At 58.2% G+C, this 24,989-nt stretch overlaps 2 protein-coding genes across 4 annotated transcripts; both read left to right on the forward strand.

The window, feature by feature from the left end:
• The first annotated feature begins 7,114 nt into the window (after window positions 1–7,114).
• Window positions 7,115–9,628, forward strand: HTATIP2 (HIV-1 Tat interactive protein 2). 2 transcript variants are annotated; one of them, XM_086463472.1, is made up of 5 exons: window positions 7,115–7,288; window positions 7,375–7,482; window positions 7,588–7,725; window positions 8,466–8,527; window positions 9,105–9,628. In XM_086463472.1, exons 1-5 carry the CDS (start codon window positions 7,115–7,117, stop codon window positions 9,328–9,330), a joined length of 708 nt encoding a protein of 235 aa, XP_086319598.1. In that variant the 3' UTR covers window positions 9,331–9,628. The 2 variants fall into 2 exon arrangements, with proteins under 2 accessions (XP_086319598.1, XP_086319599.1); XM_086463473.1 differs by having other exon boundaries at window positions 7,115–7,285.
• A 5,212-nt stretch (window positions 9,629–14,840) lies between these two features.
• RGS5 (regulator of G protein signaling 5) lies at window positions 14,841–24,236 on the forward strand. Of its 2 annotated transcripts, none has more exons than XM_086462553.1 (5): window positions 14,841–14,884; window positions 20,285–20,395; window positions 23,247–23,308; window positions 23,413–23,594; window positions 24,075–24,236. In XM_086462553.1, exons 1-5 carry the CDS (start codon window positions 14,841–14,843, stop codon window positions 24,234–24,236), a joined length of 561 nt encoding a protein of 186 aa, XP_086318679.1. The 2 variants fall into 2 exon arrangements, with proteins under 2 accessions (XP_086318679.1, XP_009949820.2); XM_009951518.2 differs by having other exon boundaries at window positions 23,413–23,579.
• Window positions 24,237–24,989: the final 753 nt, after the last annotated feature.

The raw sequence follows: 24,989 nt of genomic DNA on the forward strand, positions 1-24,989 counted from the left end.
GTCCACCTCCCCTTGGGTCATTCTTGAATCATCATAAATCTTTCCTTACCCCATTCTGTTTCTAAGTAAAATTGCCCTTGGCAGGGTTTTCTGCAGGAATTACTCTGCTCACTTCCAGCTAAAGCCAAAGCAAGAGCCGTGCAGGTCACATGCATTTTCCAGTTCCAGAGAAATGGATGTTGCTCCAGTGGGACTCATGCTAGACAAAAGCAGGAACCCATCCCACAAAAGCTGTAACCCACTACAAGGGCTTTATTTTTGGCCAATATAAATAAAACTCAGTTCCTGTCTCTGGATATCTTCCCTGCAAAGTGTATTGCTGCAATTGACTATTTTTATGGAATTGCTGAGGATGATCCTGTATGTCCAGTAATTCAGGAGCACTTGCTTTCTAGCAGGTCATGTGCAGAGAGTGCACAATTACGGCAAGTGAAGAAGCAGCTGGGCAAGTAGAGAAGCTTAGGGGCAGCTGCGGGGGCAGGAGAGCATCTCCAAACACTAAGGGTCACCGGGGCAGGGTGGGACCTTTCTCCCATGTGGTGGGAGACACGCTGGGAGTTAGAGGGGTGTTTGTGGGTGCACGGCCCTCGGAGGGAGTAGGCTGTGCCCCTGCCAGTTTCACTTCTGCTGAGATCCGACACAGTAGGGCAGAGCAGTAGAAAAAAAAATTCCCACCTTTATTTTTGTAACTACAAATAGTTTCTGGTATTGTTTTAAAAACAGAAGCAAGGTGGCTGAGACCCGGAGGCTGCCACTATAAAGGGCAGAATGTGGCCAAGTTCAAAGCTGTTTGTGGGGACAAGTACCCTGTGCCTGTGAGTACCTGGGTTCATAGAGGGGATCCTGCATGGCAGGACTGGTACCAAGGATAGCTTTGCAGGCAGTGGAAAAAGGTACACGTGGTGGGAAGGAGAGAAGACCTGAATCAGCTCTGCTGGGAGCTGGCTAATTGCCAGGAGCCCTTTTGTATCTCTGGTGGTTTCCAAAGCTGGGTTCCTGGGAAGGATTCAGGATGCTGCAGGGCACAGTCCGCACTGCATTCCTGCTGCCCTGCTGGCCAAGGAAGGGCCCGTCCCTGCCTTATGGGCTGAGCAGCGCAGGGATTTCCCAGGCAGCAGGATGGTGCGTCCTGTCCCCCGGCCACCCCTCTGAGGGCACAGTGGAAGCTGCAAGCCAGGGCTTTGCTCAGCTGGGGCTCAAGGGAGAAGGTACGAAAACACTTTCCCATGTCACCTCCTCACTGTCCCTCTGGGCCCTGCAGGGATGTGGAATGGAAATGTGCCTCCTTTGCTGTGTCCCCATCATGAGCCACCGATGGAGGCAATGCTCCCTCCTGTGACAGCCCTGCTGCAGGCTGTATCTGTGGGGAAGGGGCACTGGTGCCCCATGCATGCCATCTCCAAACCACTGCCGAAGGTGCCATGCAGCCAGCGAGGTTGGGCAACCCACCGGCAGGCTGCAACCGCAGGGCTTGCTCGGGGAGGGAAGCGGCTCGGCCGCTGCAGCCATCGCTTGCCCGCCCAGGCTGATGCTCTGCTCCCTCTCGGCATGCTCGGCCGTGCCGCGGGCAGGGGGTTGCGCACATGAATATCCGACAGCGCTGGGAGCGCCCAAGTGAGGACGGGACCCACGGTCATGGGGACTGTATGGGGAGGTGGGTGCTGGTGACGGCGGGACATGCCCCAGGGCTTAGCCTCTGCAAAGCCCCAGGGTCAAGACCAGGTTGTGCCCCACTCTGTGTCCCCAGGGAGTGCCCAGGACCCCATGGAGTGATCCCTGGGGATAGGGGGTGCAAGGGGCACCCCCATCACCAGCACACCGCAACCCCCTCGTGCAGTGGCACGCTTGTGTTGTTTTCAGCAGACGCTCCCACCCCACGACAGCACAGCCTGTTCTCCTCCTTGTGCAATGTCCCCCGGCAAACCACAGAGGAACAGAGTCACCCTGACACAGCCTGCCCAGCTGGGCTGCAGCTGGTGATACAGCGGGCACCTTCCTGGGGAGCCCCCCTTGCCCCCGCCACCAGGCTCATCAGCCCACCAGAGCGAGGAGGCACCCAGCGGCATCCCCGCAGGAGCATGGCGTGGTACCAGCAAGGACCCACACCTTGCTGGGGTGCAGCCCCACTGCTGCCATACCCTCGCTCCACGCTGGGGACCGGGAGAGCTCTCCCTGAGCCTTTAGAGGCACCTCCTGAGTGTGAGTAGGGGACAGCTCCCCGCCATCACAGATCCCCAGGGGGTGTTTGACCCAAAGGGTGTCCCTGAGCTGCAGGGTGCCTTTGGGCACATCTTCCAGTCCGACACTTGGCCCACAGCCCTGGCAGCCAGTCCCTCCTCTGGGTCTGGAGGAAAGCAGCACTGGATAAAATCTTTCTCACAATTTGAAAGGGTTTGCCCACAGGAAGACACGTTATCTGAGCGCCGCCCTGGCTTTGAGGGGTGAGATGGTTGCAAGGTTTAGCTGGGACCAGAAAGACGGGGATGCTTCCAAGACAGCCCATGGGCTATGGCACCCCATGCCCCCCACCTGCAGGGACCCTGTGGTGCTGGGGCAGCCCCAACTGTGGGGTGCAGGGGCAGTTTTGGGCAAATCACTCGTGCCCACCCCACAGGGTCCCTCTCAGAGATGTTTCTTTGGTCTCAGCTGTAGGACAGCTTTCTGCCTCATGCCTTTCCCCCCCCATGCCGGTGATGGAGTGCCCTTTCGCCCTTTCCCTGGGGCCTGGCAGCAGCAAAACATGCGTGGCACAGATAAGGGTTCACCAAACAGGATGCTGGGGGTGTAGATAACGCTGAAGTTATCTCACTGCTTAGGTCATATGGAGTAAACAAGTGGCTCTGCCCACCCAGGGAATATCAGGCAGTGCCTCTGCCCTGCCGGCAAGCTGGGGCACAGGGTGGTATGGGGTGCTGGGGTGCAGCTCTGGGGTTACACCGCATCCAGGGGCAGCCCCGCAGCCACGCAGGCAGCCCTTGCCCTGCGCGAGAGCAGAACCACCCAGCCTGCAGAGCTGCACCTGCGCCCTGCCCGGATCCCCGTGGCACTGCACATCCCGGCAGGGTCGGCACAGGCCACCAACCCACGTGGCCCTCCCTCGGTGGCACCCATCTTCCCAGCACAAGATTGATGCCTAGAGCTGTCACACTGGCTCGACGCAAGGGCAACCGCCTCAGGCGGTGGAGGTGTTGGCAGCCAACGGAGCAGGCCACTGGCACCCCGGACATCACCAGCGCTTTTGTCACGTATCTGGTTTAATGCAGAGATTTCAGTCTTTTCCAGTCTCACAAAGCAAACCCAGAGACACATTCCTCTGTTTGTCACCTCCGTCACCCTCTGTGCGCTACTGCCTGCTGCCCTCCCCTCCCGCCTGGCTCTTTGCAGCATGGGCTCTCTCCTCCCCAGCTCCCCGAGCAGGGCCAGGGCAGGCCGCCGGCGCCAGCGGATGAACATGCTTAGCACCAGGAGCCATGTCTCCATCCAGGGCCAGCCCCCTCAGAGGAACAACACCCTCTCTGGCCAGGAAATCCTGTGGCATTCCCTCCAGCAGGCGCTGAGCCCAGCTGTGTTTTCCCTGAGACAGAAGCATCCTTGAGGTCATTCTTCACCTTTCGGCAGGCCAGGGCTGACCTTTCCTCTTCTCTTTCTCACGTCCCTGCTTCAGCACAGCTGGCAGTTTGATGCTTTATCCCCTGGGATCTTGGTTATCTTTCTGCTCCAAGGAGCTACTGTGTCCTGGGACTTGCCATTCTGTTTGAATTGCTGATTTATTTTCTGCAGGTAGGGCAGGTGCTGGCACAACTTGTGTTTTAAACTCTTTTTTACGTCTCAACCACTCTGCTTTTGTGGATCTACCAACTTCCCTGTCCACACTGCCCACACTGTTGCAAGCTGCTGGGCTTTGCCCTGTGCAGTGTCCCCCAGGTGTGCGACCCCACGGACAGGATCGCCCCGCCTGAATTGCCGCTGCTGTGGCCATCCAGCTCTCCGTGCACGGGGTCAGTGGCGCTTGATGAAGCTGCTTCTCTCTAACAGTCCTGACTTTCGGGGCAAGCCCCTGCAAGAAAAAAACAGAAGCTAAAATAATGAGGGGAAGGATGTTCCTAACTCTTTGTTGAACATTTGAAATTAATTCCTCTTCCTCTGACCTCTCGCAGCTCTGCATTAAGAGCAAGATGGTTACAAACACCACTTTAACTGCCTCAGCCATGGGCAGAGGGGTACAGGCTCTTTCACAGCTGAGCAGCAAAAGCAAAAGGTCTTTTCTACACTTTTCTGCTAGGAAAGGGCAAGGAAACATAGGAATTTCTTTCCTACCTTCTTTTTATTTTTATTTACTCTTGAAAGGGACTGTTTTGCAGAGAGGTATTTTGGGTGGACTCACTAGCCTGAGGGGAGGTAGGGCACGACCTTCTCCCTCCACCCGTCCCTGCTGCTCTGCCGAGGACTCAGCTGGCCTACCCTCGCGTCGGGACCATACCTGGCTCCTCAGAGGAGAGCGGCGTGCAGGGGGCAGCTCCGTGGGCTACTCAGCTCTGACCGCAGCCACCAACCTTCCTCTGCCACTCCTGGCACTGTCACACTGTCGTCACGTGAAGGCTTCCTGGCACCCAGCAGGAGCTGGAAACCCGCTTTTGCTCTGTGGGCGCTGACACCCTTTGGCAGAGGCGTGGGGCCGGGAGCAGCGTCCGTCCCGAGGGACACCGGCGTGGGCAGCGAGCAGAGCTATGCCGGCTGCGGCGCCCATCCCCTCTGCCACGGGGGTGCCCTGAGGGTGCCGTGGGGGTGCCGGCGGCTGCTGCGACGTGTCCGCTGGCCCGTGGCGCATTGCTCTCCACGATGAGCTGGAGGAGCCCTGCCCCAGGGAAGTCCAGGATGACCACCCCCCAGCGCACGGGCTGACCCCGCCGACGCCGCAGGTGCTGGTAGCAGCGGGGGTTCACGAAGCGGGCCACCTCCTCGGGGCAGGTGAAGAGCCCGTTGCCAGAGCAGAAGGTGAGGTGCATGGTGGTGGGGTCCCCGCCGGCCGCCCTCTCCAGGTGCCGCCGCGCCCGGGCCCACTTGCGCTCCAGTGAGAGCACGTTCCAGGCGTCGCTGATGCTCAGCTGCTCGTAGGGGATGCCCAGCACCTCCCGCTCCAGTGCCTCCAGCACCACGATCTTCCCACGCACCTGGCCCAGTGTCGGCACCTCTTCCCGGCACCACACGCGGCCCCGTCCCTCCTCCAGCAAGCAGCGGTGCAGCCGGGTGGCGAAGCCAGGCCGGGGGAAGATGGGCAGCTCCTCCTTGATGCGCATCAGTACGGCCTCGCCGGGGTGGGCGCGGAGGAAGCGCAGGGTGCGGCGCAGGACCCCTCGCAGGCTGGCGCGCTGGAAGGTGCAGAGGTGGTAGACGTGGAGCTCGCCCCGCGCCAGCTTGCAGCGCACGTCCAGGAAGCGAATGCCAGCTGCCAGCTGGGCCTCCAGGCCCCAGCTCTGGCACCGCAGGCGCCGTCCACCAAACAGGCTGAGGGAGTCGTGGGTGCCAGGGATGGAGAGGCGGGAGAGGGGCAGGGCGTCGGGCAGCCCCGCCATCCAGTCAGGGCAGTAGGCTGCTGGCTGGGGTGTGCAGTCGAATGCCGTGCTGTGCCGGTACTGTGCTTCCATGCCGCCGGGAGAGTGGGTTCCTCAGCACCTGGCTGGCCCCACAGAGCCCTGCCATGGAGGAGAAGTAGACGACGAGCAGTGGGAGCACTGCCTGGCCCCCATGCATCCTGATCCCACCCCTGCCCAGAGGTATCCCCTATAGCATACCACGTGCCCCATACACATGGCTGCCAACACTCTGTGCTGTCGCCCCGTACGGTTCCCCTCTCACCCTCAAGCACACGTCCCCCTACCCTGTGAGCATCCCACCCTCCCCCTCCTGCACCCACCTGTGTTTGCCTGCGGCAGCAGGGTGCAGCCCACCAGACGGGGCGCGCAGCTGTGGGTGCCAGTGGCACACTGGCAAGTGGAGCGGGAAGCCGGCCATTAACCTGGTGATGGCCATGACGCGCGTCCTGCCTCGCATGTGGCACGTGCACCAGGGATTCATCCTCAGCCCTCGGCCAAGGGAAGCGCTCAGCAGACAGGCCGTGCTGTAAAATCACACGGCTGACCCTGAAAGCAGCCATTCAGGCCACCGCACCTCCCTCCCCAGGAATCAGGACAAACAGGATTGGGCTGCCGCAGGGCACCTGGATGCTACCCATGGGATCAGCTCCATGGTGCCCACGTGCCAATTCCAGAGCCATGCCCTGGCTTGGCTCCCGGCGGTCCCTGGCCCTCCCGGGTGATGATTGCCATCGTCCCCCATCAGAGGGGCAACGTCCAGGCAGCAGTCCAGAGCAGGGGGTCTGTGCTTGCCAGCGCACCCCAGGATCTGCTCAGCGAAGGTCACCCGGGAAGTGCGCCCCATCCCCGAGCTCCTCAGGCACCGGTGGCCGCTTCACACACACCAGAGGCACCCCGAGGCTGCTCCCCGTGGCCAGGGCTGCCGCCAGCACCGAGCCCCGCGGCTGTGGCCAGCTCCGGAGCTGGTGCCCGGGGTGGGGGGCGACTCGCCTCCTGCCCGGGGGCCACAGCTACAGGGCGCCCCGGTCGGCAGCGCACACTGAGCCCAGCGGGTTTTGGGGAGGAGCTGCCTGGCAGGCCCCAGACCCCCCTGAGCGTCCCTCCAGCGATGGCAGAGAGATCCTCCCTGGGACGCTTTCTGCCGCGGGCTCTCCCACCGCAAGGCCACCAGGCAGCGGGACAGGAGGGGGGACACCAGCAGACGTCTTTCCCTGCTCGCCGGGAGCAGCAGCGAGGCTGAGGGGCAGCCCCCTGCTCGGGGGGGGGGGGGGGACGGGACGACACACGACACACGGAGCCTGCAGCCTCCCCCAGCCCCCGAAAAAGGTCTTGTCCTGTGTTTAACGGCAGCACGCTGCACCGCACCTTGGGCCCTTCGCCTAGGCACCGCGGGGAAGGGCCCGGCCGCCCTGCCGGTAAACCCCGGGGAGGCGGGAGGCAGGCCGGCGGCAGCGCAGCCGCCCCAGCCCGGGCCCGCCCTGCCACCGCGCCGCCTCCCGCCCGGCCATCGCTCCCTCGACATGGCGGCGGGCGGCGGCGGCGGCGGCAGCGGCAGGGCCTGCTTCGTGCTGGGCGCCTCGGGGGAGACGGGCCGGGCGCTGCTGCGGGAGCTGCTGGCCCGGCAGCTCTTCGCCAGGGTGACGCTGGTCGGGCGGCGCCGGCTGAGCCTGGGAGAGGAGGCGGAGGCGGCCGTGGTGCGCGGGGCCGGGGGTCCCGGGAGCGGCGGGGGGGAAAGGAGGGGCGGCCGGGGCGGGCGCGCTGACCCTCGGGCTCCCCGCAGGAGCAGGCGGTGGTGGACTTCGAGCGGCTGAGCGAGCATGCCGCCGCCTTCCAGGGACACGACGTCGGCTTCTGCTGCCTGGGCACCACCAGGGCCAAGGCTGGCGCGGTGAGTGGGACCCCCGGAGGAAAGGAGGGGGCGGGGGGGGGGGGGGCAGGGGTGCTGCCTGCCCTCTCGCTGCCGTGCTGACCCTCCTCTCCCCTTGACCTGCAGGACGGCTTCGTCCGTGTGGACCGGGACTACGTGGCGCAGGCGGCAGAGCTGGCGCGGGCAGGGGGCTGCAAACACTTTGTCCTGCAGTCCTCCCAGGGGGCAAACCGGGACAGCCGCTTCCTCTACCTCCGCGTGAAGGTGAGGGGCAGCTGGGGTGGGCTCGGGAAGGAAGCAGGAGCTGAGGTGTCAAGAGATGCAAGTGGCTCTGAGGGTCCTCCTGGTGTTGGGGGGCAAGGGGGTGAGGGAAGGGGGCTGGCAGGACAGCCATGCCACTGGCTTCGTCCCGAGCAGCACAGCACCCACGTGTGCCATCCATCTCCCCCTTCAAACCACCAGAACGAGACACCTGCTGGGGTCTCCAGACCGATCCCAGCTCCCCAGCCTGGGGTGGCCTCACAGCGAGGCAGGGAGGCTCAGCACTGTGTCCGGGTGAGAGGTGAACTGTCCAGGGGTGGAGAGCCCACAGGCTCCCCCAGGTGGGATCATACCCATCGTGAAAGTTTTTTTCCCTATATGTTGTGTGCTGCAGCCCCCCAACATCTGCTGGACTCACTGCTGTCTGGCAGCGCCGGGATCCCCAGGCTGGACACGGTGTCCAGATACTGCCTCAGGAGTGTCCAGTTGCAGTTAGCATGGTGGTTGCAAGGGTGCGCTGCTGACTAACGGTCAGCGTGTCCACTGCGGACACTCGCCCACGACGCCTTTTCCTGGAGAGCTGCCCACTGCCCAGGCGGTGCCTGGCCTGCACCAGCTCTGCATTGGCATTAGTGCTGTCCTGCCCACGGCTCGGCAGCTCCCTCCTGCCCGTTGACGGGGTGTCAGGGATGGTGCTTGCAGTCACCCTTGTCTCCTTTCATCCTACCTGACTGCTCTGACAGGGAGAAGTGGAGAAGCTGGTCCAGGCTGTTGGTTTTGATCGCTGTACCATTCTCCGGCCAGCGTGAGTAGCAGTGAAGGAGGACGGGCACAGGACTTGGGTGGAGGGTTAGCAGGGCAGCAGGTTGTGGAAATGAAGAAAGAGAGAAAGGATGCATAAGGAGATGGCTGTGGAGGGAAGTGAAGAAAGCCACCAGCTGCAGATGCAGCTCCTGGACGAGCACACTGCTTCCCAGCGCTGCAAGGGAGCAAGCACGGCAGATTCCCACAGCCCATCACAATGCTAGTGTCGTGTGCCATGCAAGGAGAAGAGGCTTGGGTTGAAAGTAGAGGTTGGGGGACATGGGTCAAAGTGTACTTCTGCACAGACCTTGACCTTATGCAGGGGGGATACTCACCTGTATCCTTTGAGCTGTACTGTGCTATTGCTGCTTGGGAGAAGTGGCATCCTGGTTTTGGCAGCACTGTGGGGAAAGGAGTTTAGCGTCCCAGGGCTCAGCTCAGTCGTGTTTCGGGACATTGCCAAAGCCCCACGGCCCCCACGTGGGTTTAGCAAGCTGGGCACAGGTGGGGAATCCAGTCTCTAGCTTTCCCCCGGGAGGTGGTTTCAGCCTGACCCACCTTACCTCCTTGCTCTGCAGGGTGCTGTTGTGCAAGCGCCAGGAGTCCCGGCCCACGGAGTGGATGGCCCAGCAGTTTCTGGGTGTTGTGGCTCGGGTCTTCCCCACTGCTTACTCAGTGCCTGTGGAAACGGTGGCCAGGGCTATGGTGGCCAGCGTGCTGCGGCCAGGTGAGGGGAAGGTGGAGGTGCTGGAGAACAAGGCCATCCATGAGCTGGGAAAGGCAGTGCCACAGCAGGGCACATAGAGCAGAAGGGATGGACAGGAAAGAGCTCGATTCATGGTTCAGATGCTCTTCTGGGCCGAGGAATGGACACGTGCGAGAGGAGTGGCACGCTTGGGTGGCTAATGTGGAGCTAGAGGTGTGCTTCTTTGTGTGGCGGCTGATTCTGTCAAGTGATCAAAAGTGCAGGTGCTGGCTGAGGAGAAACAATATGCTCTGCTGCCTGGATCCAGCACGTGAATCCAGGTAAAAATGGTGTAATCCAGGCAATTTCTTGAATTCAGGCCTTAAATAAAGTCCTACGAGTGGTCTGTTTGTGTCAGCTTTGTGTTGAAATTGTGTTTGTCTCCTGCACATTGCCAACCCAAACACATCTGTTCACAGATTGTGTCTTTTGGTGACACTTCAAGAACACACACGGGCAAGTGGCCATGCTGTAGACCAACACAGGAAAGCAGAGAGCGCGCAGCTGCCTGTGCCGCCGCTGCACCCCGCAGGGCACACGGTGGCACCAGTGCCGCTCGGATAGCGGAGCTCCGGGAAGCTCAGCAGCAGTTGCTGCTGTGCCTGGGGTGCTGGCTCAGCCTGCAGTAGGTCTCTGCAGACACACAGCGTGTCCCTTGTCCTCGCTGATCTGCGCTGGGTGCACAAGGGACGCTACAGGGACGCTGCTGTTCAGATCCAGGCTGTCATAGCGGCATAAACGCCATGCAGATGCTTGAAATTGCCTGTCACTGCTGGCTCCTCCAGGCGTTCCTTATGGACACAAGTGAACCAGAGCTCAGCCCTGTTCCCAAGGTGCTCTGTGTGTGCAGGAGGTGAGGCCAGCCCCGTGCATGCCTTGCGGTGGGCTTCCTCCTGCCCCGCACTGCGCGGGTGCTGGAAGGGGAGCGGGTCCCTGCTGCAGGCACAGAGCAGGCATGCGGAGCAGCGCCATGTCCCAGCCACGGCCCCAGCCCTTCTCAGGCCTCATGCTTGGGGTCGAGGAACTTGGTGGCTCCGCAGCTGGGACGCAAGACTTACGTGACTTCCGAATCCCCAGCTGGCCAGAGTCCCAGTGCTCTGGGTAACGCTGCTTTCCAGGGTTTTCTCCTCTTGAACCTCACGCATGACTCCTGTGTCAGTGACTTGGATGCAGCAAGTGGAGGGAGCCGGGATCCCCCATCTCCATCCTTTGACACAAGTGTTTTAATCATCAGGCTGGACCTCAGAAGCTTGGTGGAGGCAGTGGGATGGTGTAACCCCATGCGGTGTGTTACCCACGTGGCTCCTGAACCGTGCACGGGGCTTAGTTCAAAGGTAACAAATGAGGGGCCACAGAGCTGTAATTACTGATCGCATGGTCCTGGTGAGAGAAAAAGCAGTAACTTTAGTATTTAATGTCAAAAGGGAAATGAGAGGTAGGATGGCCTTAAAAAAGGTGCTGTGCTTATACGGGGGAGTGGAAACCAACACCTGAAGTGTCAAGACCTTAAAAGAAGTGAAAATTGCATACAGATGAGAGAGTAAAAAAAGAATACAAGCTGTGGAAATTTACAGGTGAAAGGCAGGCCACAGAAGATTTGAGGAAAGCATCCTAAAGGCATAAAAATTAATAATGACTAGGTGAGAAGCAAAAAACTCTCCAGAGAGCCCCAGCAACAGGACATGATCAGGCTCTATGAGAAGGAAAGAGCCATCATGGAAGAGCTTGGTGAGTTACTTGCATTGACCTTTGCTGTGGAGGAGCTCACACTAGGTTCCTCCCTTAGGGAACACATTTGCATGACTGTCCCAAGACACTGGGGGGGGAGGGGGGGCAACAATATAATATTTTTAACCCCCGTTTTTAGAACACATGGTTAAAAATCTGCCAGAAGGAGTGCTCAGATGAACTGCCAAATACTCGCCTGGGTGAGAATTACAGTGATCCCTCTACCAAAAAGCCAGTGTTGTTAAATATAATGCTAATTTTTAAAAAGTTCCAGTGGGAACCAGGAAACTGCAAAGCAGCAAGGCTACCTTCTATAAAAGGCAAGTTGTTACAAAGGATAATAAAGTCTTGAAATAACAGAGCCCAGGATAAATCTGGTGTAATGGGAGATTCCACATGGCTTTTGAGGGGGCAAGGCACAAACCTAGAGTGCTCTTGGAGGAAAACAGCCATTGTGTACATGAGACAATCTGGTCCTTGGAGTGCACTTGCATCTCCAAAAAGCTCTCCCAGAAGGGCTCGTAAAGAAATTAAGCTGTCGTGGGAAGAAAAGGAAGGTCTGTGTAGTTTCTTATTTGGAATATTTTCTTAGCACTCTAAAGCCTTGAAATGCACAAACCAAACATTTCTTACTGGACAAAGGTCTGCGGAAAGTACAAGCTATTTCTGTGTAACCCTTGTTTCTGCTCAATAGTATATGGTTTCTTTTTCAGTGTTTCAGATAATTCTCTGCTAAAACACAACTGCAATCCCAGCGCCTGATATAGCTTCCTTATGACCCTCTCGCATGAGGTTTCATCACTCATTTTGGACCTCAATTTCCCCAACGTGCTCTGTGCATTCATTAAACCCCCAGCCTGGGCCTGTGGAAGAGATTATAGCGTATTGGTCACTGAACTATGGCAGAGCCACAGGACCAGGTGATTTGCCCACCCAGGGCTGAAAGAAGTAAAGTAGGTAGAAGTCTTTAGGGGACAGACCCAGTGTCTCCATGGGGTCTCATGGGGCAAAGCTCCAGGCCCCTCCAGGCAGCAAGAGGTCTGCAGAGCTGGAGCCATGCCCCTGGCACGCCTGGCAAGGCTGTCTGCTTTCCAGGGGCACGCAGCCCTGGCTGCGGCTGGAAGGAGAGCACGTAAGGGTGCTCGGTGTCTGCTGGACAGCATTCACACAAACCGCCTGGTCCCACAGATCTGAGCTCCCCTGGGATTTCCGACGCTGACTTTATTCCTGAAGATTAATGAGCAAAAATAACTGTGTTCCCAATGACTCGGAAACCGAGCGTGAGGCTGCGGGGGTTTCCCATGCGGTCCCATGGCCCCGCTGCCCTTCCCAGCCCCGGCTGTGAGAACCACCAGCACCTCTCGCCACCACCCGCTCCCCTCCGTGGCAGGAGGTGCCCAGCCAGCTGGCAAAGCACCCTGCAGACAGCGCCTCTGCTTCGAAGGAGCCTTTCAAAGCAGCCACCAAGCTGGCAGGCACTGACCTGGCACTTGGGACAGCCTGGTGACATCCCTGCTAGCCAGCAAATGGCCCTGACACTCTCTAGCCCTGAAGGCAACAGGCACAGCAAACATGCTGAGCTTGCAAGGTTGCAGTCCCTCGGAGAGCTGGGGGGCTGCACCCCAGCTGCTGGGAAATAGGGCAATTGCGCTCTGGACTATCCCCAAACTGGGGCGAGGCACCTCCGTGCTAACAGCAGAGCCACTCCCCACCCGACTCCTCTGTGAAAAGGGCGAAACGATAGCAGCCTGTGAAGGAGTAAAGTACCTCTGTCCTCTGTCGCTGCCACTGTTGCCTTCCCCCCTCTGTGAGGCACAAGGGGGGCTGATGGGCACATCAATTCCAGGCGGTGCGAAGGGGCAGCCTCCCCAGACCCCAGGTCTGGCACCCCTCCTTGGGTACACTGGGGATCTCTAATCAGCTGAAGACCAGGCAAACCTCATTTGAGCATCTCAGCCTCTGAAATTTAGGCTGTGCTTTTTTCATTCTGTTTCCATTACAAACCAGTAAAAACCTAACCCAAGCTCTCCAGGGAGGCACAGTTTCTAGCAGACTTCCAGCTTTTGGTTACTGCACTCACATGCTGAAATGCATGTGCTAGCTTGCTGCATAATCCCAAAACAGCAGGAGACAGGATTCACAACACACGTCCAAATCCGTCAAGGAGCCAGAGCCAGGCACAACTCTGACACTGCTTAGGCCCAAAAAGGGGGTTGAGGGCTTAGCTTAAATGTATCCCCAGGCTGAAGGACCAGGTGGGGCTGTCAGGGCAATTCAGGCCATCAATGCCCTTGGAGTCTGGACAGCCAGGTTGGCAGCAGGGGCTGCTACTCCCAGCTCCAAGCTGCAGGTGTAAAACAGGGCCCTTGGATGCATGTTTTTATAGTCACCCACGCAGCCAAGGTTGGGGACAGGTGTGTCGCGGTGGCGTGGGGTGGGAAAGACCCATGTGGGTGTGAGCAAGTCCTGCTACACAAACTGAAACAGAGTTGGCGCTGAGGCCCCCATAGCCACCCTGCGTGTGTTTGAGGGCTTTCCCTTGTGCCGGCTCTAGTCCGGCCATGCAGACCCGGGAGGTGTGCTGTGCCTCAGGTGACCCTGCCAAGGGCAGGCTGTCACATCCCGGCTGGAGGGCAGGAGGGCAATGGCTGTGGTTATCCCCTGCACTCCAAGCACTGCTGAGCCGTGTTAGGAGTGACTCCCTTGCAGCTGCTGGATGCAGCTCATCCTCCCCTGGGCGGCCATGGGGAGCCACCAAGTCAGAGCTTTGGCTACAGGGCCCCTCGGAGCCAGGCTGGTCCCCGTCTTTGCCATGATTTGACTCTCAGCAGGCAGCCTGTCTCTGGGGTTGCACCTGTACTGTGCCTGGCTGAGGCCAGGAGCAACTCATGCCACAGATGTCACGACCACAGGAAGGCACTGGCTCTGTGATTGCAAGTATTAGTGGAGCAATCAAAGAGTTCTTACCCGAGCAAACAGAAACACTGCAGCACTGTGCAGCACCCAAGCTTTCGGTGAGCGAGGGGCTATGTCCCGGTGGGGCAGTGATGGGGCAGAGCCATGCAGGGGGAAGTGAGGACCAGTCCCTGCTCTGGCCCCGCATCCCACGTCATGGGTAGCTCCAGGCTCCGGCATGTGTTTATTGCTCTGAAGGGGGATGGAAAAAGGGTCTGAATTTTCCACTTAACAAAATTCTGGGTGGGAATTCTTTCTGGCCTCATCCAAGTGTCACTGTCAGATAAAACCAGAACATTCGCTATGATTAAAAGACTATTTTTTTTTAAGCTTACTTTAAAATGAATTTGTTCTGGAACAAAAGTCACTGTTACCCACCGGCCGATAACCCACTGTTAGCTGTGGATGTTTTGACACTAGCCGCGGCCTTTAAATCAACAGCAAAATTTCTCATAAGCACATTTGTTTTTATGAAAGTGACATTTTTAATTGGAAAAAAGCTCACTTGAATGAAGCATTTCTACCTGTTTTTTCTAAATACTAACCTGGAGCCTGATATGTCATTAAGAAGAAACACTGTGGGCTTCCTGAAGCTCCCAAACAGCAGCTTGGCCCTTCCAATTTGATTACCTGATCTCACCCCAGAAAACCCACATTTTTTCCCCTGCGTGAGCTTAGAGAGGAGAAAACAAAATCCAGAAGCTGCTGGGGCCAGGGCCAGCTGCAGCGGGACGGACGGTATTGGTTACGGGGCTGGCGGGGGTCCAGTTCCCAGTGCTATATAGCAGCGAGACGGGGGAGCTGGGCTTCAGACTGAGCCGCTGCTGCCTGCTTTAGCCATCGCTCAGACTCTTCTTGTGGCTGAGGAAAACTACAGGCTGGCAAGATGTGCAAAGGATTAGCAGCGCTGCCCCACACATGCCTGGAGAGGTAAGAGCGGGCAGCCCGCATGGGGATGCCGGGGTCCTGCCTCCCTGCAGGGCTCTGCCGGGAGTGGCTGGGGGCAGAGGGGGTCTTCCTCCAGCACGTCCCCATGATGGACATCTCTTATAGGGACTGGGATTGCCTGGCTCTGAACTGGGAGGGAAGGGAGGCTTGCTGGTGGGGGCTCAGTGGGATGCTGTGAGTGGCTGGGACCCCTGGCAGGGGGTGGGGTGAGTGCTGATCCAGTCCCAAACTTTCCCTTCCAGTTTGGGAACCTTTCTGCTGGGTAAGTCCAGGCTGCCCAAACCCATCCCTCAACCTCAGCTGCTCCCCTGTGCGGGCCCAGAGCAGGAGTGCGTTGTCCTCAGACCTTAATGTTTGCAAAACATGGTGGGGAGAAAAAAAAAGCAGGAAAGCAATTGCCTTTCTTTGGCGAAAACAGCCCTGCCTCGAAATCCTCTTTAACTGCCTGTGTCTCCCTCTCACGCGGATTAGCCAGCCCTGGCCCCTCTCACGAGGCCTGGCTTTGTGCAGAGTGCCTGCTCTGCCCTGCTCGTGGCACCCATCCTCATCCTCACTTCATCCTCCTCTGCCCCAGTGCTCACCTTGAAACCTGCCCTGGGTGGTGGTGGTGCTTCCCCATGCTGCCGTCACCCCCTGGGAACCCGGGCAGGCTCCAGCCCCCATTTCCACGCTGATCAAAACCTGCCCTCCCCTCTGCTCCTGCAGTGCTGGAGGGGGTTTGAGGGGGGCCGGTGAGAAGCAGAGGTGCAAGGGTGGCCATGGCATGAGGCTGGGGTCTCCCTGTGGCCCCAAGGTGCTTGATCCTTCACCTAAGGAGAAACTCGATAAAAGACTTTACTACCAGTCTTACTACCAATGAGCCACCCGGTGAGCATTTCCCCACATTTTCAAATGCCTTAGTACAGCTTTTTGAGATGAGAGCGAGGGTGGTGTTTGCTGTCCTGGGGGGAGTTTGGGAGAAGTCCCCCTTTGTCAGCTAAAGCTGATGCTGCTTGCCCAAAAGCAAGGCAATTCGCATCGCAGGCACGAACAAGAGCGTGGGCCGGTGACAATTTATTTGCTTGAATCGTGCCCTTTGGCCATCCTCGTGGCCCCGTGCTCACCTTGCCTGGTTTCCTGCAGCCTCCTGTGCCGCAGGCAGCACTCTTCCAGATGTGGGTGAACCACACATTTCTGCTCTGCTATCATCTTTTTTGTCACTCTTCTGCTACTTTCTAATACTACATTATTTTTTTTCCCTGCTGTTGTGCTGATGCTTTCACTGACCTCTGTTACAGCTTCAAATCCTCACTCTTGAAAGGCCCCTTCTCTTATGGCCCATTTTATACATGGAGTTTATTTTATACACGGGGCTGGGTTTGTCCCGTGTGCATTGTTTTGTGTTGCTCTATGAGGAATTTCAACAGCCGCTTCATCGCCAGTCCCACGAGACCCTCCTGCGGTTCCTCACGGCTGGTCCCCAGGTGCTGTACCCGGGTACTGCAGAATCTCCCGCTCAGCCCTTCTCCCCCGTGCATGATAAGTTTAACAGCATGGCCCCAGCCTGCGTTCCCCGAGGACCATCCCCACCGAGGAAAACACACCACGTCCCCTACGCATTGTGTGCTACCTTTCCCACGCTCTTCCCCACACTGTCATCCATGAGATGACCTTCCCCCCTGCAGCTGCCGGGCGTTTGGAGAGCCCATCCAAGGTCTCCTGCAGACCCAAGGGGCTCGTACCCCCCTACTCTCCCCAAGGCACGTGCTCGCTGGCCTCTTCAGAGAGGGCCGATAGGTTTGAAGGAATCTCTTCCGACTGCCAGAGCTGCCTTGACTCCTCTCCAATAGACCATATTTGTCCATGTGTCCACCACGGCTGTCTGATACAGCCACTGCTGACATGCCCATACAGCATCACACTTGAAGCTTTACGGCTCCTCCAAGCCTCCCTGGAGCCTTCTTCCCCCTCAAGGAGCATTCCCTTTGGCACCTCCCTGCCCTTGGGCACAGCAGCAGCTTTAGCTTTCAGCTATAGCTTTAACTTCTTTGAACTTCTGGGGATTTTTGCTTTGTTTTTAAAGCTGGAGTCTCTCCTGGCCCTTCCCAGCAGTCTTCTTGCTCTTGATGTGTTTGACAGAGCCTGTATTTTCTTTTAATGCTTCTTGGAAGCTGTTTCTTAGACTTTTTCTTGGCTTGCTCCCATATGTTCTCACACTTAACCTTCCACAGTTTACGGTCCTCTTGCTTTTTCTCACTCGAACATAGCTGGGGGTTATTTGAAGGATGCCTTTTTGTTTATAACTGCCTTTTTTACCCTGCTGTTTAGCCTTTGCTGAAGCCTTGCTTGAAAGCTTGTAATACATCTTCTGGAGGATGCCAGGATGATGTCTTTAAATAGTCCTTCCCTCCCACCAGCCTGCACGCGCCTAGCCCTCTGCCTGTCCTTTCTCTCTTCCTTTCAACGCGCTTCCTCATGTCTGCTGTCTCCCCATATTTCACGAAGGTCCCACAGCCAAGGAGCTGTTCGGGGGTGGGGGGAGGTTCTCGCTGCTGTCCCCACACTGGGACCTGCGGGGCTGTGGCAGGGTGGGCAGCTGCTGATGGTCCGTCAACAGCGCCATGGGATGGAGCGGGGCTGGAGCCCTCCAGGGACCCGCTTTGGGAGCAGCAGGCTGTGGGGCTGCAATATAGGTCTGACAACAACCCAGGAGACCAGGCTGGGGAGAAGCACAGCCTGAGGGCAAGTGGCCCCAGGGCTGAGCTGAAATGGAGCCCCCAGCCACAGGCAGGGTGTGGGGCCCAGCTGGGGCTGCTCAAGGACATTAAGGGCCATGAGTGCCCTTTGACAGATGTTGCCCCTAAGTCATTGTCAGAGGGTGGGAATTGGAGAGGAAGATTTTGAACCAGGTCTAAGTGTTACCCAGGAGAACGTGTGAAGCCGCTGTCGATTGCATCCAAACCTTGCGTGTGTGTTGGCCTCACCCGCACCAGTGTAAGGGGGGGTCCCCACGTCCTGCTCAGGCAGCGACAGAGTCCTGGTCCTGTCTCCCCACCTCCTTAGGCCATCGTGTGTTAGATTTGGCTCTCGGTACTCCTGCTCCCAGCACAGCCTGTGTTTTACCCCTGCCTGCTCGGGACCCCTTGGCATCCACCGTCCTCACTTCAGAGATGGGTGAGCCCCCTTCCCCCTTGCTCTTCAGCCCTGCTCCTGCCAGAGAACACCCCTGTGGTTGGGCACATGGTCTGATCACCAGGAGGGGACAGTCCCTGATGCACCCTGCACCGGCAGTGGGTTGGCCATGGCCGTGTCCCCAGTTCTGCCCTCCCGAGCGTGGGGCAGTGGCAGGGAGAGGGATGAGGTGGCAGCTGGCATTTCTGCTCAGCCCCTCTTTGAGAGATGGTCCCTGAGCCCACGTGTCCCCTTCCCTGCAGGGAGCTGTGGCCACAAGCACAGATGTCTGGGAAGGCAGAGCCACAGGAGAGGCCATCCTGCCCTGCCGGCTTTCCTGGGGCACCCTCTGCACCCCCCATTGCTTTGGTGCTAATGGGGCTGCAGCTCCTGCCCCCTTCACCTGCTCCTCCTCACCACAGCCGTGCCCTCCGTGGGGGTCAGGGCCATGCCATGGGGGTCCCAGCACGGTGCTGCCAGCCAGCGAGGTGCCAAGGGGCACCTGATGCTCGTAGGAGAGCCAGCCCCAGGCTCTGGGCATCAGGAGCCAGTGCCAGCTCAGAGCATTTATCTGCATTTTATTTATTTATTGGAGGGAGTGGGATGAACAGTGCACAGCAGCATCCCTGTCCCACAGACACCTTGGTGTGGGAGTGTGGGGACCTCATCACCCTTCTCCCAGGTCGTGTCTTTCCAGGCAAAATTCAAGTTTTCTCAGAAGCACGAGCAGCGGAAGCCACCCCTGTAGCTGCTGACATTTTCCATGAAAACAGTCGGGTTTCTGGGTGGGCGCTGCCCCGTGCTGTACACCCACTGTGGGCGGCCTGTGCAGACCCAAGCTGGGCTGCTCACACCGGCTGGCCCCGCTGCCCGCTCCCGTGCAAGGGTAGCTGTCAGAGGCAGGTTTCTGCAGCAGAAGCAGGGGGCCACTGGCTGGTGGGGGAGCAGAGCCCATGCTGGGTCTCAAAAAGTCACCTGTGGGGGCTGGTGGGTGGAAAATCAAAACACAGAGGAAGTTTTACAGAGAGGGAGAAAATTAAAGGCATGGAAATGAAATAGCAGACATAGCAAGGGAACGATCATCCACAAAGGGCTTGTGAAAATAAACAGCAGAGAGGAGAAGCGCCATGAGCCCTGAAGCCGGGGAGCTGCAGCCTGGCTTTGACAGCCACGCCACGGCTAAGGCACTGAGCCCAGCCGGCCTGTGGGGAAGCGGTGTGTCCCCTTGCTCTCATTCACCTCCTGCGCCAGCAAGACATGGAGCCCACCAAACATTGCTGTGCTGGGAAAATGTCCTGTCCTGCAAAGATGGGGTCGGGGGGGTCCATTTTATTCCTTTATTTCTTCAGGCTTATGCAGCACACCTGAGTTCTCAATTTTCACTGCAAAAGCTTGGCTTTCTCTTGCTACCACTACTGAGCTGCAGCAGAGGGGAGCCTTCTCGGTGGCTTGAAATGCTCAGGACCACGTTGCAAATTATATTGTACAAAAAGGAACATTTGGGGAGACAGCTGGACTTGCTGTCAAACCCCAGGACCCCTCTTGTCTCTGCATCCTCCAAATGGAGGCCTGGCACATGGCCTCGGGGCAGCGGTGACTGGCACGCACCCTTTGGCAGTCAGAGCACTTCAGCTTCTGAAACCCTTCTTCCCCCTCTGCCCAGAGAAAGCAGCACCCAGGAGGTACCTGTTTATAGGACCCTTCCCATTGCAGCCATAAGGCTTATAAATTTCTTATATATACACACTATATTTATAAATTAGGGCACCCTGCTCTGAATGCTGCCGGCAACGTGGGGCTCAGTGTGGGGCAGGCATCGCCGTGCAGCCCAGCACGGCACCTGCACAGCCTGCTCTCCAAAGGCAGCTCCTTCATCTCCTCACCAGCATTTCCTCCGGGCTCATCACTATAGAAACTGAGTGCTGCACACACCATCCCCTAATTCATCCTCAGAGCAGCCCACCAGCTCCACTGAAGCAATTATCCCAGCCACAGATGGGGACAAAACAAAGAGATCAAGATCAAGAGCTGCCGCTAATTCCGAGTGCCTGGTTTGAAATGCCTTGGCCAGGCGCCTTTACAGCATTAGGGCCCCTTTGCTCACGTGTAATTAATCACACAGCTTTGTACCTCACCAGCGGCCGTGCAGGGACCCGTGTGGGCGCAGGGCAGGGACCATCCCCACTGCCCTGTCCTTCCACCTGACCTGCCTCTGCTCACCCCCTCCTGCAGGGCCAAGGAGATCAAGACCAAGCTGGGCACACTGCTCCAGAAGCCCGACTCGGCCATCGACTTCATCATCCCCTACCCGGAGAAGCCGGAGAAGCCGCTGAAGGCCCAGAAGTGAGTACTGTGCTGGGGCGGGCTGTGCTGGCGGCCGTGCCCATCCTTTTGGGATGCAGAGGAGCTGAAGCCCCTGCTGCGGGTGGGCACAGCAGGCTTTACGTGGCAGGCAGCTCGTGGCATGCTCGTCGTGACCCACCGGCTTCGTCTGGGTTTGGAGAGTTACGTCAGGGCGGCATGAGATGTGTCAGGCAATACAGCCTTACGGAAACCAGATTTCTCATGGAAACTCAATTTACTTTCGATGAGAGTTCACGTTATTCGATAAAGGTTTTGCCAGAGGCGTACGGCACCTGGACTTCTCTGAGTCACCCGCCTCAGCCCAGAGGTGCCAGCCTGGCACAGCCTGCTGGCTTCGGGGTGGCAGCGTGTTCCCGAGGTGGGTGCATGGCCCCACGGCACGATGCCTGGCTCTGGGCAGCTCTGTGATGACGGCACCTTCTCACCTCACTGCCTTTGTCCTGAGCCTCTGCTCTTGAGCACTGAGCTGGTTTAATGACAACGCAGAGGAGATGCTAGACAGGCTGATGGGCTGTGCTGCAGGATTAACAGTTCAGAGGAGGCAAAATAAATCTTGAAAAGAAATGTTAGCTTAAATCTAAAAGCAGGATGGGTTCCTGGACGTAGGGTGATGGCCTCAACTGGGTTACCTCCACCCCAGGCTCCAGCAGCCAAGCCGGGTGCCCAAGCTGCTGCCCTGGCCACCCTTCTGCCACCCCTCAGCCCTGCTGCCATTGGATGTGCGTAACTGTCCTGGAGACTTGTGCCCCTGCCCTTGAGCCGCACCCAGACACACATAGTGCTGGAGGACCCAGGTCTGACAGCACCTAGGCTATCTAACTTGCTGGAGGTAGAAGAGGCTGACTGGCCCAGCCAGCTTTGCTTGTGGCGCTGGGAACGAGGGCTCACCTTGAAAGGCTTGAGGGGCCGTGTCACGATGAAAATCAGGAGAGGCACATCCCCAGTCTTCATTCACAAGGCCAGGTTTTTATTTCCACTTTAAAATAACTCCTTTTTGCTTTACACCTGTCCCTCTCCCCACGTTCCCCTTCAGCTAAAAACCCAACACAACCCAAACCCAAAAAAATTGCTATTGGATTGCTAAAAACACAACCCAACCCACATCTGAAAAACAACCCCAATGTGCAGATGAACGCCCCACTCACCCTGACGAGAGCCTGCAGAGAGCTGCGGTCACTTTGATGGCCGCAGTGCGCAGGGACACTTGCCAGCACAGTGCTTGCCCACCACAGCGCTGCCCGGGCCAGGCAGGGCAGGCGAAGCCTTGATGGATGGCACGTTTTGTGCTCAGTTGCTGCCGTGCCCTGGATGCCTCTGCAAAGGAGACACATTTGTCCCCATTAGCCGTCCCTGCAGAAAGTTGGAGAACATCTTCACTCCCCGCTGGCTGGAGGAGTTGTTTTCTCCTGCACTGCATCTTTGCTCAGCCTCGGTATCACTCACCCGTCAGCATCTTGCTCACAGTTAATATCATCCCTGGGACATTCAGATAATGGAAAAGTGAATTTGGTAATTTCCAGGAAATCTGGATTGTGTTGGGTCACTGCAGTGATTCTCCCTCTCACTGGGGTGGGGAGACACCTGGCAGGAACACGGGGGAAGGGAGAGCTTTTGATCCTTGGTAGCAAATGCAGATGCAATTTGAGGTCCAGAAAGTGAATGACCAGAACCCCCATCATGGCCTTTACTGCTGGATGCTGGCAGTTCGGTAATAAGTGAGGGCTGGGTACCCAACATGAGCAAGCCTTGCTTTTCTGCCGTTCTTCTCTCCCCGCTGGAACCACCTGGGAAGGGTGGCTGAGTAGGAGCACCTGCACTGTCCCCAGAGCCACCACTGAAGCACCAAGGCCCCCAGGACCAGCAGGTTGTCCTGCCTACTGCTCCCTCCCTGGCCCCAGGGATGCTCCGCTCACCCGGAGCATTTTGGCCCCAGCTCATGACCCCTGCGGCAGCAAAACAAGCCTGAGTGCCCGCGGGCAGCAGCGGTGGCCTGCAGCGAGCCCAGCAGCCAGCAGCGAGGGGCGGCTTCCTTTCCCCTCCAGCACCAGGCACCAGCCCCAGTGGGCAACAGGGTGGGAGCCCTGTGCCCCAGGGCAGCCCGGTCAAATTCCTTGGGGCTGGAAAAAAAATAAACCAAACCACAAACACCACCCCCACCCCCCTCAAAGCTCTTTAGTCACATTACAAGGATTGCATTTAGAGGAAAAAAAAAGGGAGGGGGAGGAAAAACCATGCACATGAAAAGCACTGAAGGTTTTCACCGGGGAGGGAGCTGAGGCTGGCGTCCTGCCCCACGGCGGGGCGTGGGAATGGGGTGGGTGGCTGTGGAGGGGCGGGCACTGACCCCAGCCCCAGCAGAGCAGGGTTGGAATGATCTGACCCCCTCTGCCTTCCCCGCAGCAGGGAGCATCCTTCCCCATCCCAGCTGGAAAACATAGGGATGCTTCTCAGCTGCAGGGAAGCATCCCAGGGCCTGCAGAGCCCCTGCTCTGCCCTCCCGTGCACAGGTGCTGGGGCAAGGATGGGATCTGCGGCTGCAGAGGGGACTCACTCTGCAGTTCAGCTGTGTTTCTGCTCACACACGGGGGAATTCGCCCACCCAGCCCAGTCCTCACCTTCCCTGGCACTCGGCTCTCCCCAGCAAGGAGGGTACTCTTGCTGCAACGCAGCGGCATCCTCATTGCTTGACCATTGCCCCTGCTCTGCAACAGTCTCCACAGCTTGTTACTCCATTCCTCCCCGTTTTTAAAGGAATTATTTAAAAACCTGAAGCCCAGACCAGGGCTGTGGGGTGAGCATGGACCACCTGGGCTTTCTTTACTTCCTTCAGGCCATCGCCAGAGGAGGCTCTGCAGTGGCGTGATTCCCTGGAGAAGCTCCTGCAAAACCCATGTAAGTTCACAGCCCCCTGTGGTCATGTCCCTCCCTGGTGCTCAGCGAGGGCTCAGCCCCCCCTGGGGCCACCAGTGCTCAATGAGAGCTCGGCCCCGCTGCAGATGGGCTCGCCAGCTTCCACAGCTTCCTGCGCTCTGAGTTCAGCGAGGAGAACGCTGAGTTTTGGGTGGCCTGCGAGGACTACAAGAAAACAAAGTCCCCCGTGAAGATGGTGGAGAAGGCCAAGAGGATCTATGAGGAGTTCATCCAGACCGAGGCACCCAAAGAGGTCAGTGGCCATGGGGCAGGAGATGGTAACGGGAGGGATGAGGCTGCTGCTCCAGTGGCCTCCATCCAAAAGGAACTCTCCTTTTGGGCACCTTGTACCATGGCCGAGGGGCTCAAAGGGCTGTACCCTCAGCATGGGGCAGCCCCATCCCCACATGCTCCATTCCCACCCTTCACAGCCCTGGTGCCCCTGTTTGCATGCCTCCTACCATGGGCACCTCCAGTACATGCCTGTCCCCCTCTTCCCACAGACGGCTTACATTGATCATAAGAATGACAATTTCCAGTAACTCTCCTCCCCGAGTTACCTTTGCTGCAGGATAGACCTCATCCTTACAGTTTTGCCACCGATAATTCCCCTAGATAAGTGAAGCTGCTTCAGTCCCTCCCCATAACTCTTGCGTGGCTGCTGGTGGGACAGAGCAGGTGAGGGGAACTGCCATCACCCACCCCTCACAAAGGCAGGGTCCCCATCCCTCTTACACCCCCATCACAGGTGAACATCGACCACTTCACCAAGGATGTGACCATGAAGAACCTGGTAGAGCCATCACCAAGCAGCTTTGACATGGCCCAGAAGAAGATCTTTGCCCTGATGGAGAAAGACTCCCTACCCAGATTTGTGCGGTCGGAGTTTTATCAGGAGTTAATCAAGTAGCAATGTGGCAGGGCTGTGCGAGGCGTTCCCCACGGGCGGTCCCACTGCTTCTGTCTAAGCACCTGCCCCTTCTCCTGCAGCCGCTTTGCTTTCTTGATACCACCCTACAAGAGCACCCAGGGGCCTTGCTAAACAGCTCCCCCCGTGCTTTGGACTGTCAGATGTCCTGATGTTTCCTCTCTTACAGTCTCTTCCTGTCCCACTAAAGACCAATTAGCAGAAATCCCTGGTGATCCTCCCTGGTTTGGGACCCAGAAATGTGGCCGAGCAGCCACAGCCCTGCAGTGACCGGGAGCCCTTGGGCAGCCAGTGCGTCCCTGGTGCTGTGGGGCTTGGCTTTATTCGGAGGCTCTGAGCCGCCGGCTCTGCCGTCTTAGGACAAGACCATTTTTCTCCCAGTTTTTCCCATATTGCTGGTTTGGCCCAGGCTCGCTCCCTCCTCCCAGCTTCCTGGGGTGCTGCTGAGGCTGCACAGGGTACCCTATGGGTGCCCCCCTCCTCAGCTAAGTCCAGCGCACCTGCAGCCCTGGGATGCAGGGTGGGGCATGTCCACCATGCGATTGGCATCACCTTGTCTTCAGAAAGCAGCTGATCAGCAGGCACAGCAGAGGCTGTACGGCAGGGATGGCTGTACGGCAGGGATGGCTGTACAGCAGGGATGGCTGTATGGGGGTGACAGTGGTACGGCAGGGACAGCAGGGATGGCAGGGACGAAGGGCTGTACGGCAGAGCCGGGAGCCGCACGGCCGCGCG

The sequence above is a fragment of the Leptosomus discolor genome, chromosome 3 (genome assembly GCF_034619465.1).
Source record: "Leptosomus discolor isolate bLepDis1 chromosome 3, bLepDis1.hap2, whole genome shotgun sequence".
Classification (NCBI taxonomy): Eukaryota; Metazoa; Chordata; class Aves; order Leptosomiformes; family Leptosomidae; genus Leptosomus; species Leptosomus discolor.

Bases quoted from the DNA above. Each gene is read 5' to 3' on its own strand.
- HTATIP2 (XM_086463472.1), top strand. From the start codon at position 7,115: ATGGCGGCGGGCGGCGGCGGCGGCGGCAGCGGCAGGGCCTGCTTCGTG. The intron at 7,289-7,374 runs GTGCGCGGGGCC...GGCTCCCCGCAG, and splicing joins AGGAGGCGGAGGCGGCCGTG to GAGCAGGCGGTGGTGGACTT. The intron at 8,528-9,104 runs GTGAGTAGCAGT...CTTGCTCTGCAG, and splicing joins TGTACCATTCTCCGGCCAGC to GGTGCTGTTGTGCAAGCGCC.
- RGS5 (XM_086462553.1), top strand. From the start codon at position 14,841: ATGTGCAAAGGATTAGCAGCGCTGCCCCACACATGCCTGGAGAG. The intron at 14,885-20,284 runs GTAAGAGCGGGC...CCCCTCCTGCAG, and splicing joins CCCCACACATGCCTGGAGAG to GGCCAAGGAGATCAAGACCA. The intron at 23,309-23,412 runs GTAAGTTCACAG...GCCCCGCTGCAG, and splicing joins GAAGCTCCTGCAAAACCCAT to ATGGGCTCGCCAGCTTCCAC.